The sequence below is a fragment of the Chironomus tepperi genome, unplaced genomic scaffold (genome assembly GCF_022539635.2).
Source record: "Chironomus tepperi strain 1889 unplaced genomic scaffold, CSIRO-AGI_Ctep_v1 contig_472, whole genome shotgun sequence".
NCBI lineage: Eukaryota > Metazoa > Arthropoda > Insecta > Diptera > Chironomidae > Chironomus > Chironomus tepperi.
In genome coordinates, this window is record NW_027226594.1 from 180295 (window position 1) to 194270 (window position 13976).

Below are 13976 nucleotides of genomic sequence, written 5' to 3' on the forward strand. Positions count from 1 at the left end.
CTTTGAGTCATGTGAATATTTTAGAGTTTTTCAGCAAATTTACGATTGGTTTTGATGGGTTTGGAATTTTATATGAAATTTCATCTTTATAGCTTCCCATTTACTCTACTAACTGATTCCCAATATTCAAACTTAATTCATAATTCATCGACAAATTTGCGTGCAATTTTCAAATGATAACAAACATTTCCTCCTCATAACACGCACCACTGCGCACAATCCACATGAAATTCTCTCTCATAAGACTTCTACACACTAAACCTCTTCATCCACAAATAAGCTCCATATGTGAGAATTCCAATTGAAGCTTCTTCCCATTGTTTTTGTTTTCAACATCGGTCACTTCACTTCCATTAAAATTTCAATCACCGTAGCAATCAGATGTGATTGAATTTTACTCCGTCACGAAAAAAAGTGAAAATTTTTTAGTCATTATTTAAAATTTATTGTAACTTGCGTCAATCAGCTGATAATCCGGGAATTGTGAAACATTGTTTTTGTTATTTTTATAGTTTTCTGTATTTTAAATTTTGCAATTTTTTTGTGCTGACGACCCAAAGGTCGATTTAAATTAAAAAGTGAATTATGGATGTTGTAAAGACAAATGTTAATGCATTATTTGCAAAAAAGGAACCATGGCAAATTGCAAGTATAACTGCATCGACGACCTTGTTGGCCGTTTGGCTGTATCAGTTCATAACCAAAGAAGAGAGTAAGTATATTGTGCTGATAACGGGATGTTGATTAAAGACTGTTGGATTTTGTGAATTTATTCAGTGCTATTTTTGGAGGAATTAAGGTGTTGATAGTGAAAATGATTAAAAATTATGAGGAAGTGCATAAGCTGGATTTTTTAAACATTCAAACAGCTGGATTATTGTGCAAATTGATATTTTAAGTGCTGACTGTTTAAACTTTGAGTGATTCTTATAAGAAAAGATACATAATTGGATATGAACAAGATCCGTAAGCTTTCGTGACCTTTTTTGAGCTTACGATCTATGACCTAGCTTATATGATTTAATTTGTTACAAGTGAGAGCATTAAAGAGCTATGTACATGACTTTTAATTAACAAAGAAACTCAAGATGAAAATACTTTGGACTTGAGTAGCAAAAAGTAGACGAAGAAATTCTTATTAGATTCCATAAAGTTCCTCGATCAACTTCAAACTTCGTGTGGCTGCCAAAAGGAGCCTTCCTGATTAGGACAAGTAGATTAATCTATCCTAAATTCGACACAAGGCTGACGTGTCTCTGGCATGATATCGGTTTTCTGATCCAGACGACACAACTGAAGATTTGTGCCTTTCATCCATCACTAATAAAGCTTTGTGACGGATCCTTCATTTGTGTCGCTCAAGTACATCGTTACACAAGTCAAAATCACGTCGGTTTGAGGCCGGATATTTGATCAATTAACTGACTTGTGCTATTCAGACTAATCAAAAGGCAAAAGGTGTTGTAATGGCTGAAAATCTAGCCCTAAGCTAACTTGACTCTGGTTTTAGGACAGATTCGAAGAAATCTGGCCTGAGGTTGGCCAGAATTAAATTTTCAGTCTTTTCTACATCGCGTGCTTTTCGGATTTGTGTCTTTCTGAGTAGAACCCTTGATATTGGTCAAGGCATTTGCAACAAATCGTGACACCAAAAAGTTATTAAAATTTCAAAACTATTAAGAATGACTTTTTTTTTATAGGATACATAGAAGTACAGTACTTGTATCGTTATCTGTATATGAATCTATATTATTATTTTCACTGGCTAATTAGTTCCATGTATAACTGAACAAGTTGTGAACAATCCATAATCATTCAACAAATATTAATGAACTCTCGAGAGTAGTTTTGATTATTGTTTTGTGTTAATTGTGGATGAAATAATGTTTGGCGGTAGAATAGGTTCATTTGGAGCTTAAATCCATCTGGTAATGAGATATGTCAATTCTTTAAACTATTTTTAAAATAAAGACGCATTAATTATTTGAATTGATTGACCTGTACAGTGTTGTCCAAGCTGGGAAAGGCCATGCTTTGTATGCTATGGTTCGGTCGTGGTTAATCACCAAGATATGCTGTGACACAGGAAAGTTTGGACAACATTGGACTAGAGCTTTCCTGGAAAATATGACATAACTAGATTGGACAGCGTTGGATACTCGACTGGTTCACTGTTCTGGTAGAAATTAGTTAGTGTAGAACCAGACAGGCATAACTCAATAGTGAGTCCAGATTTCACTGATTTCGATCACATCCGAGAGTCATGGCAGGAGCCATTCTAGACATAAAATACAGTCATTATAGATAATATGCCTACATTCCCGGAAAACAAATGCCTACAAAATGTACTACAAAAAAACATTCTAATTCCTCCTATACCACAAACAGCGCGACTAATCTCCTCCAAAGTCCAACATCATTTCATACTTCTTCTCTTATCTTAATCAACATGAGAATTAAAATATTATATTTTCATACCTTTATTTTTCATTCACAAACTACCATAGGTGTCACGGAACGTTTAAAGAAGAAATTCTTCAAGTTATTGCGACATGTACCATCAATTCGCAAGAGAATCGAGACTGAGTGTGAAAATATACAGAAACAATTTGAAGAGGATACACTGAAGTTTGGAGAGGAGTTGGGTTATGTTGTGAAGTTGCCGGAAGGTAAATGAATTAAGTTAATTAAGGCACTGATGAAATTTAATTATGAATGACTTTACATTTCTTGTAGATGGATGGCACAGAAAAGACATTTTAAAGAAAATCGACGACTATCTTGAGTTGGGACATTATAAATGGGACGAAGGTTATGTCTCTGGTGCTGTCTATAATTTTGACAATAAAATTGTTGAATTGATGACAAAAGTTTATGGAAAGACTGCATACACAAATCCATTACATCCCGATGTCTTTCCGGGTGTCTGTAAAATGGAAGCTGAGGTTGTGAGGATGGTCTTGAACTTGTTTAATGGCAATTCAAGTTGTTGTGGACAAGTTACAACCGGTGGAACTGAATCAATTGTACTAGCATGTAAAGCATACAGAGATTATGGACGGGAAGTTAACGGAATTACAAGACCAAATATGGTTATACCAACAACAGCACATACTGCTTTCGATAAAGCTGCTCAATTCTTCGGTGAGTTGTTGACGTTCATTTATATCTGGATCAGTGGTGGACAACCTGTGTGCTGCCATAAATCCTTGAAAATACTATGAATCGTATGTCGTGTGTGGTTTCGGACCAGACTTACTTACCACCATGATGTGCCGCGAAAAATAAAAGGTTGTGCACCACTGATATAGATAGCAGCATGATGCTTATCAGTTTTTATATTTATAGTGTTAATTTATCTTAATCTTGTTTGATCTTTGTAGGAATTACCGTAAAGACTGTAAAAGTGGACCCAAAAACTTATCAAGTGGACCTTAAAGCAATGGAACGAGCTATCAATAAGAATACTATTATGGTAATTATTATGTCCTGAATTTCCTTATCCCTAACAGGCAAATTGACAACTTTTAGGTTCCGTAGTGGTCTTTGTGTACCAAAAGAGCATGATATTTGTCTGTTAGTGATTAAGACATCAATTTCGATGACTTTAAAGCCTTTACTGCTGGCCTTAAATGTCAAGAATCTAAATTCATGACCACAACCCCTTCATAACTCACATCTACTCAAATGCTCCTCAATTTATTCATTACAAAAGTAATTTACATTCCATTTCTCATTCACAACAGCTTGTCGGTTCGGCACCAAACTATCCATATGGAGTAATGGACGACATTGAAAAGATAGCAAAACTGGCACGAAAATATAAAATTCCATTACACGTTGATGCATGCTTGGGTGGATTTCTAATTATATTCATGAAACGTGCCGGCTATCCTTTACCGAAATTTGATTTCTCAATTAAAGGAGTCACAAGCATTTCTTGCGATCCCCACAAGTATGGATTCACCCCGAAAGGTAAACTTTATTAATTTTTGAAATTTTCTGATTCAATTAGTCCGTAATAATGATATTAATGATGTTTTTGTAATATTTTATAATTGTAGGAAGTTCACTCATTCTATATTCTGATAAGGCCTATCGTCAACATCAATATACAGTGACTGTTAATTGGCCTGGTGGAATTTATGGGTAAGAGATGATAGAAAGTTGATTTAAAGCACATTTTTGTGATTTTTATTCGATTATCTGTCTTGAATAGAGTGATTTTTGAAGAATTTTGGATTTAAAGAGTGTTTTATGGCTTAAAACCAGTCATAATTGACTTTTGCCACTTTTTTTGAACAATATTTGGTCAAAAACATCTAATTTTATTCAGTTCCGGCTTTAAAAACTCAAAAAAACTTTTCGAGGTGGAGAAAAATTCAAAAATTCATAATTCAAATTTAAATTGACCGTTATTCCAAAAATATGTCCAAAAATTCACAATTTCTGATCTAAAAATTGAAATTTTATAAATAATTCCGTTTATTTTCGACTTTGCAGAAGTCCCACAGTTTCCGGCAGTCGTGCGGGAGCAAACATCGCATGCACATGGGCGTGCCTTCTTTATCACGGCTTCGATGGATATGTTGAAAGCACAAAAGCTATTATTGATACAGCAAAATACATTGAAAGTAAGATTCGTCTTATTAAAGGTATTTTTATTTTTGGAACACCAGCAACATCAGTCATTGCTATGGGATCAAAAGACTTTGACATATTTCGATTGTCAGATGAGCTCAATCAAAAGGGCTGGAATCTTAATGCTCTCCAATTTCCAAGTGGAATTCACATTTGTGTAACTTTTATGCATACTAAAGACGGAATTGCTGATCGTTTTATCAAGGACGTTGAAACAGTGGTTAAGGAACTTATGAAGAATCCAGAAAAGCCTGTCGAGGGCAAAATGGCAATTTATGGCGTTTCACAGACAATTCCTGATCGTTCAATTGTTGGAGACTTTACACGTCTGTTCTTAGACTCACTGCTTTTTACACCAAAGAAACCCAAGAAATTGTCCCGAGGTGACAACAGAATTGAGAAAATTCCAAGCGCTGAGAATCAAGCCGAGTCAAATGATGTCACATTGATTAACGAATAGATTAGTCGACAGGATTTATGAATATGTATAGGATAACGTTTCAGCTAGATAGTTTTTTTTTATTGTTTTTAACTTCATATGTATGTCATTAAATAATAATGGTCATGAAATGATCGTGTTTTGTGGATTAGTGATCATGTTTGAATTTTGAGTATCGGAGGTACTTACTTGAATGACATAAAGGTTTGAATTGACGATTTGACGGAAAAGTATAATTCAGAGTTGGTAGGACATTAAAAGTCCGGATTTAAAAAATCCTAAAATAGACTGTTGGAGTTTTCTTAACTCTGGTTTAGCTTTGAGTAGAGATCGAAGTCGATGTTAGTCGATTATAGTCGACTAAACAAACTTTAGCCGACTAAAAATTATCCGACTACGACCTCTGGCTATGAGTAATGAAGAAAGAAGTATTGTGGAATCTGAGTAACTGTTCTTTATGCAAGCAAATCTGTCAACTTTAGAGAAAAACTTCTGTGGTTGTAAGGTTAGACTAAATCAGTCACCATATCTTTTGGAAGAACATATGTGCGATTTCCATCAAATACCGGATCTTTCAATCATTATTGATTGTACTCCTTATGTGATAAGGATTCACTGTGACAATTTAGAATGAATGGGAGCTGCATAACTGAATAATTTTACGTAACAAAATTTCGTCAATTCAATCCTTCTTTGTCGATCGAGTTAGTTGCTTGGACTTTAAGTCTACCTTCTTGATAATTTGATGAGCTTGAAGTCGACTAGAGTTGTATATGAAGTTGTCCCTACCAGACAATGAGTATACTCCCATAAATGAGCGAATACAAGATAATAATCAATCAATATAATTGACCATGATCAATTTTGTGAACATACTTTTGTGTATGCTCGCTTGTTTGTTCTTGCTAGTCGACAATTTCCATACAATATCCGAATCGACTTCGAGCTCTTCTAATTACTGATTTGATGTATCTAATTGTTATTATTTTCAAGAAAGACATTTTTTTATTATTCGTTAATTGGCATTGTTTAGCTGTTTTATGTCTAATTTCACAACAGTTTTTTGTTGCTGTCAACGAATTTACTTTAAAACTTCAGAATTTTCTACTTGATGTTATCGAAATAATGTTCAAATTTACATATTTTATCTATTCTTTCCCGATATCAGGACTGGGATTTAAAGGGAAATATCAGTTCCCGATCTCGTCCTGGTTCCGAAAATCTTCCAGGACCGGAAAATCAAGAAAGCATACTTTCACGTAGCTAAATGTTAATCATACAAACATTAGATAGAATTTTAATTTTAGAACCGTTTAAAAAAGTTTGTCGAAAATTCCAAATTAAGTGCAAAATTCCATACAATTTTCCCATAAAAACGTCACTTTGATGTTAAATTTTGAATGTGTCTATTCAGTCATATCGATGTAAATTTCCGCCATCAAATATTCCGCCCCCCTTTCATCAAGTGCATGCATATACACATGAAATTAGACATAAAATTTTTGGCCGTACTTTAATCGTCAAAAAATATAAAATTAAAAAATTAGTAAGTCTTCATGATATTCATATTAATCGTAACTTTTGAGGCTCTTTAATGTCTTCTTTTAATCTTTTCATTTTGCTTAGTCACGTTAAAGTAATTAAAAAATTTTGAGAAATTCCTTTACATTCAATTTTTTATCATGAGATTGGATTTTTAAATAATTTTAAATTTTATGGATATTAATGAAGATATTTTTAAGATGAACAAAAATAAAAAATTATTCTAGAAAAAAGCTGTAAAAAAATTCAAAAAAATAATATTTTATTAAGCTTCTAGCACTTGTTATTTTCAAATAAATGTACGACTTGTGACTAATTAAAAATGAGTATTTTTATTTTGGGTGGTTTTTTTGAATATTCAATGCATTACGACGAGCTGTATTTCCTGAAACAGGAGTCTAGTTGCTGATATTGCATCGTCATGTCTCGTATGCTTCTTATGATCATTGTGTGCAATAGCATAGGACTTAGGGTGACCAGATTTTTATCACAAATTGAATTTTTAAGGCTTTGTTGGGAAACACCAGAAGCAAGGGAGAAAAGAACAGCATCGCTTAAGCAAAATAACAGCGGATGGCCGCTCTATACTGGATTTATTATTGATGCACATCAAAACATTCTATCCGTGATAGTTGGAACCTTCAGAACGACATTTTATAAAATTTATTGCCATAAGTTAGAATTGCCATTAGCCGCTCAGGAACGTTGCCAGCTCAAGCTAACAAAGAACACGCTTTCAAGTTACAGCAATGCGTTACTTAAACGTGTTCTCTTTGTCTTTTAGGGCAGAGATTAATATAAGAAACATGCCAGCGTTGCTTCAGATAAGATTCGTAAGAATCTTTGTCCAAATTCGGATTTACACCAGAATTCCATCAACCTAGTGCTTGATCTCCTTGTAAGTTTTGATTCAGTTAAAATTTGCAACTTCTGAGTCGACATTTCTGAACAGACATGCATACTCATGAGTCCGTACATACAGATGAGTATGCTGATTGTATGTTTGGGATTTTGAAATTTTTGATTCTTTCACAAATTCAAAGGTAAAAAATCAACACAGAGCCAACGTACTGTAGCATTTTGCTTACAAATTAACTTCCAACTCAGATTACAGCATATCACGAATGTTACAACAAGCAAAAAATTCTAAAGCATCACATTCAGGTCACGATATCAATCCAGTTTTTGCTTCTTAACTTTTTTACTCGTTCCATCCACAATCGATACCTTAAATCATACAGGATGTATTTCCTCAATTTTTAACAAGAAAAAAGCTGCTTAAAAAGTTTCCTTCATTTTTCATTTCCTGTTCACAATTTATCATCTTCAAGTAGAAATTTGTTGACTTGCATATGCACAACATCCAGTCTCATCAGTAACACAAATTCAATTTTTTATTTCTACCCTTAAATTGCAAGGATTCTTCATGTTTAACTTTGCATTTTTTTTCTACTCATTCTACATGATTGAATTTATTTTGACAATGCATGTTTATTTGATTCCCTTCCTTATTCTTACTTCTCTCGATAAAATATGAAGCTTGATAATATTCAATAGACGATTTCTTTTTTGTCATCTTTAAAAACTTTTTTTTGTTGTGTTCACATGATTGTCATTTTTATGAATTCAAATCATGAGGAAGGAAAATAAAGTTTTTTGGAAAGTTGATGGAATGGGATTAAATTATTGACGATTCAAGCGCATTTTTGAAAATTGGTCGAAAATTTTAAATATTTTTACATAGATTGTAAGCTGCAAATAGTGAAATGGTTGAGAAAAGGACAATAATGGAATCAAAGAAGTGGAACTGATCAATCACATTTTGATATTTTTTTTTTCACTTATTGCAAATCAGCTTAGTAATTGCAAAGAAACTTTTAGGTACCGTACTTGTATTTCTGATAGAGCCAGCTTCAGGCGACTTCTGTGGGAGGTCATGGATCACTATTGATCTGTAGGACCAGCGAAGTAAGTAAGTAACTGGTATTTCTGTACCATGAAAGCATGCTTTCTGCCTATTTGGGTTAGATAGAAAATTTTCGTGGCTTATTTTAAACTTTGGAACTGACAATGAGCTGATCTTTATTGTATTCAGAAAGGATTTCACTTAAGGACCTCTTTGTGACTCACTCTCAAAAAAAATCTGTCTACGAATATTGCTTGCGGAATTATCCCAAGAATATTGTTCTGCAAACCAAAATATTTATTGAATCAAGTCACAAATAGTTTTGTTCAACCAGATATGTCTTTCTAAGTTTTCAAACACGATATTGATATTTAATATTTTGCCCAAAATCTGTCTTTTAAGTCAATTCTGAACAAGATCAGATAAATACCTAGACCAAAAAGCTTCGTCCTGACCAGGAGATTGGATCCATAAAATAACGACATGCTCATTAAGGTCCCAGATGGCATACGGCATATGAATAGTTGAAAATCCGGTAATAGGCTAATGTGACTCTTTCCTGGTCAGATTCGATGTATCTCTGTCTCACGATCGTGTCAAGTCTACCTGTATCTGGATTTTCGTACATTCATACACCATTAGCTTTCCGGGTATCTTGTCTCAGATATGATAATTTTGTACAACTAAGAAGACTTATTTATTGTAGACAAACCTAAATCTCATAACACAAACAGCCAGCAATCAGTCAGCCGATCAAAATATTCTCTAAATTCCAAACTTGTCACTTCTCAGAATTTACCCTAAATAAAATATCAATATTAAATTTTCCATTTTTCTTTCTATTTTATATCTTGAATAAAATGAAGACATTCAATGCAAAGGGTTCGACACTTTATTTCCTTTTTTTCAATTTTTACGACCTCAGCATCATTCATGACATTCTTCTTTTCCTTAAAAATAAAAATCCATTTTTTGTCGGTTTTTTTGTTATGTCAATAGACTGTTTTTGATAGAAACGTGAGCGTATGGGCTTCTTTATCCTTGCTATAGATTTATTATTTGATTATACTTCACGGTATTTGAATTATTGAGTCAACGTGTAACATGTGCCAAAGCATATAGGCAGGCAAACTTTCAAAAGTGCTTCTAATTGAAGTGTCTATTGTGGTTGATTTTGTAACAATCAAGAAGCCTTTTTTCGGCTTTATCTAGAGAGGTTTTGAAGGATAAAAATCGAAAATCAAATTACTTTTTGAATTCAATGATGGAGATGTGGATGTCCTTTTTCTTTGGAGTGGATGAATGTTTGAGATGTAGATATGTGGAGTGGTGTGTTATCCATGGTTATGGTAAGGAAGGTGTTTAAAAGGGGTCATGGTAGACTTTTCATCAAGTAATATTTGATAGAATTTAGAGGGGATTTTGTGATTTTTTCCAAGAAAAACCTCAGAAAATTCAGGAAATTCATTCAAAACCGATGAGAGGGATGGATGTGGCAGAGGATTTGGGATTGTTGATCCATGTGACAGACACAAACTGAATTTATGTTGCTATAAAAAACGAAACAGCACCCGAATCCGACTAGTCTGTGCTTTATTGAACCTGGGCCGTTATGGTCGATAGACTTACACTCTAGCCATTACCACTACCACACACTGCTGTCCCCAACAGACAAGGAGCATGCACATGAGTATACTCATGAAATTAAGCATGCTCAACCAAATTGATTGAGTAAACTTAGGGCGGCCATCTGCTGTACTTTTTTCGGGATGCTGCTGTACTTTTCTACCTTGTTGCTGTGTCTGTTAGGGTGCTTTTTCGATGCAAGGTAGTTGCTTAATATCTAGTAACTTTAATCTCATCTTATCATATATAATAAACATGTAAACATAATTAGAAACAATTCAAACAAAATATTTTGGTTTCATTAAATTCATGTAAGTTTTAATCTGAAATCTATAATCTTCAATTCTCAAAAGCTACATTTCACAATGTTCCTCCCACAATGATTACAATAATAACGTTGTAATACAAAATGCACACACAGTGAAAATGTATGCAACATAAAAAGCAATTGACAATAATATGACCGAACGACATAGACATCGAGATTTATGTAAATGCATAAGAACTAGTACGAATATCAAAAATCAGTTAATCGATCTAGTCTGGACGGACATCAACCTGGTACTGGATTTCGAATCGATTGACCAACTTTTGCTATTTGGCTAGTTAATGGCATTCGGGTACGATTTACGAAGGTACAAACCATTCATTTGCTGCGCTCATATGAGCGCTACCCTAACTTCCCGAGCAGTCACGGTCTTGAAAATTCTGGACACACTCTCAAGATTCTTGAAAATTTGTCGAGACCAAGACTTCGGGAACCTTAGATACTAGTTCAATGAATTAAGTATGTTACTCGGTAAATCAAGCAGAGCTTACAAGATAGACATACACATTACACAAGGTAATGTTGTTCTGAGAATGCATTCATGCTGAAAAAAAAAAGTTGAAAGAAAGAAGAAAATGAAATTATTTGTAAATTCATAGCTCATCAAAATATGCTTCAACCTTGATTGTCGAGCTACATGAGCAACATAGCAATCTTTATGTGCAGCTTATGGATGGTAAGAAAAAAAAAGAATTGAAACTTATGCTGATGCTTCAGGTTTTTTAGTAAAAGGCAGTCGCACTGTATGACTTGATTGTGATATGTAGATGTGCTTTTGTTGGGAAAGAATGAATGTTTGAAGTCAAATGGGGAAACTTTTGATTCCTTTTTTGACGTTTATAGTTTGAAAAGTTCTTTTTATGGTTTTTGGATGGATTTAAGGTGATACTTTAAGAAAGTGATGAGTTAAAGGTCCTTGCATGCGATTTTCATGATTGTACTAACCAGAGTTGGTATGTCGGCATGATGGACATAGGACAGCGTATAAACGGCGGTAGGAGGGCTCCAGCTGCCTGAGACAGAAGGTAACGATGATCAGCCGTTCACCAACGCTGGTCCAGCAACAGTAAACGCGTCAAAACATCTCAAACTACCCTTAAGGAACAAGAAACACATGAGACAAGCTGTGAGAAATTAAAAACAGTTTCAATCCTAATGCACAACATTAAAAAGCTCAAAAAAATGCCTGAAAATTTCACACATCAAAAGAACAATCAAAATGCATTGAATATCCACCAAACAGACATGCATGAGATTGAAATTTCTCACATGTCTCATAATACTGATGTGAATGCACCAAAAGGGAATTTGAACGAGCAACAAAATAAAAAAATAGTGAGGAAATCGTTTTCATTCTCAAGTGTGAAATATCTTGTGGCAAAATCGGAAATTTTACTGTTGATTCATTTTTGCTTGAGCTGATTTTGGTGTGCTTAATGTGGGATAATATTTTCTAGATGCAAAATCTGATATTTGTGCAACAATGAAATGGAAATATTGTCGATTTTAAGGATTATAGCACTTGATTTAGTTGAATTGGAAAGCATGAGGTGTAGAAATGATTGAAAATCTGGATTCAGGCTGAGTTGAACCGTGTTTGAGGCTGAATTACATCAAATCTGGGGATTTTGCCTGGAGCTGGTCCCTAGTCAGATTTGTTGACATCTGGTTTCTCATCAGAATCAAATCGTATCGGCCTGGCTTTGTCTTTAAGTAGGATTCAATGAAATTCGGTCTCATACCAGAATCAAGACATACCAGAGCCGGGCACGGATCCCCAGTCAAATAAGGCCTCATGCCAGAATTAAGTTGCACCGGCCTGGCTCTGAGCTCAAGCCATATTCGATGATATTCGGCCTCATGTTAGAATCAAGTCACGCCAGCCTGACTCAGACCCCAACCCCCAGATACGTCTAAATCCGACATCAGATCAGAATCGATTCGTCTGACTCGAACCCCAAGAATTCGATGAAATTAGGTCTCATGCCTGAATCAAGTCCTACTAGCCTGGCTTAAACCCTAAGCCAGATTCAATGAAATTCAGCCTCGTGCCAGAATCAAGTCACATCAGCCGGGCTTGATCCCCAAGCCAGATTCGACTAAATTCGGATTCACTTCCATTTCATCACATTCTGCCTTCCGGGTGAACAATATTCAAAACACGACAGTCTGAGCATATCCCACATTTTCATAACACTTTCATTGATACATTGTTGCATGTTATTTACAACTACGATACATCGTTGCATGTTTACAATTTTCCAAGCATCTTCTGGTATGCTTGACGCTTTTATTTAATGACTCTTAATTATTTTTGATTACTTTACATAAATTACATTTCTTCAAGGAGTTGCTTATGTTATTTGAAATAAGTTTTGCTGTATGTTGAGGGGTAGATGACTTTAAAGTATGGTTCGTGTGACTTTGAAAGGAATTGGAATTGAAATTGAGTAGATAGAATTACGTTATGACTTGTTAATGGTAAGTTAGGGTAGAAATGTACAGGAAAGGTGTAAGCAAGGCTTAGATATGGGTATATGCAGGCTTAGACACGAATCTGAAGAATTACATCCTTAGAAATGTACAGGAAAGGTGAGAGCATGGCTTAGACAGGGCTATACGCAGGCTTAGATACTCATCTGAATAATTGCAACCTTAAATCGGCTCAACAAGCTCTATCAGGCATCCAAAACCAGCCCACCAATATTTATATCCACATTTTTCAATCATAATGGTCATCATAACAGCAATCAATCATGAAAATAAGACAAAAAAGCTCCGACAATAGCATTAAATAGGAAAAACAGATCCTATATTCGCAATAAATAACTTAGCATATATTTTTATAATGCTTCTTATGCATGAACACTGTTTTTTTTTTGTTGTAAATTTATTTTGCATTTCAGATGCAATAAACTTGTTGAAATGGGATTACATGCAGTGTAATTGATAGTGCACTCTATAGAATGGACTTTATTTACTTACAGCTTACATCATAATTTAATGAAATAAAAATTAACATAAATTTGCATATGAGTAAATGCAATTTGGAAGTAAAATGTCGATGGAAAATTGAGTTTATATGAAGAATTAATGAGGCAATTATAGGATGTGATAGATTGCTTTTAATTATAAATTTTTTTCTGTATTTTTAAGGGATTTTAATGAGCTTTTTATTGCTTTAAAATCTATAGATGACTGCATTTAACCATAAAATGGTAGAGAAGAGTTGAGAAGACTACAATTGGGAGGCACCTTCACTGGAAAATCTATGAAAAATGCAATTTTGTAAGTGAGTCGACGGACTCCATTAGAGGCGACTCAACCTTTTGCTTTGGGAGCTGACTCCATAGTGAAGGCGCTCTTTTGAAATTTTGCAGTCCGGACTCCCAAAGTCCTTTCAACGTTGTGCCAGATTTACATGTGTCACGTTAGGGTCACACCGGTCTGTTGCCAAATTTTTGAACGATTAATCGACTTGTATGGCTCTAATT

General features: G+C 34.4%; 1 protein-coding gene across 1 annotated transcript; it reads left to right on the forward strand.

Moving 5' to 3' along the window:
• Positions 1 to 296: 296 nt before the first annotated feature.
• Positions 297 to 5231, forward strand: Sply (Sphingosine-1-phosphate lyase). The gene is made up of 7 exons (XM_070651976.1): positions 297 to 712; positions 2508 to 2669; positions 2737 to 3144; positions 3384 to 3475; positions 3747 to 3975; positions 4065 to 4149; positions 4504 to 5231. The coding sequence occupies exons 1-7, from the start codon at positions 586 to 588 to the stop codon at positions 5099 to 5101; spliced, it is 1701 nt and encodes a 566-aa protein (XP_070508077.1). The 5' UTR covers positions 297 to 585; the 3' UTR covers positions 5102 to 5231.
• Positions 5232 to 13976: the final 8745 nt, after the last annotated feature.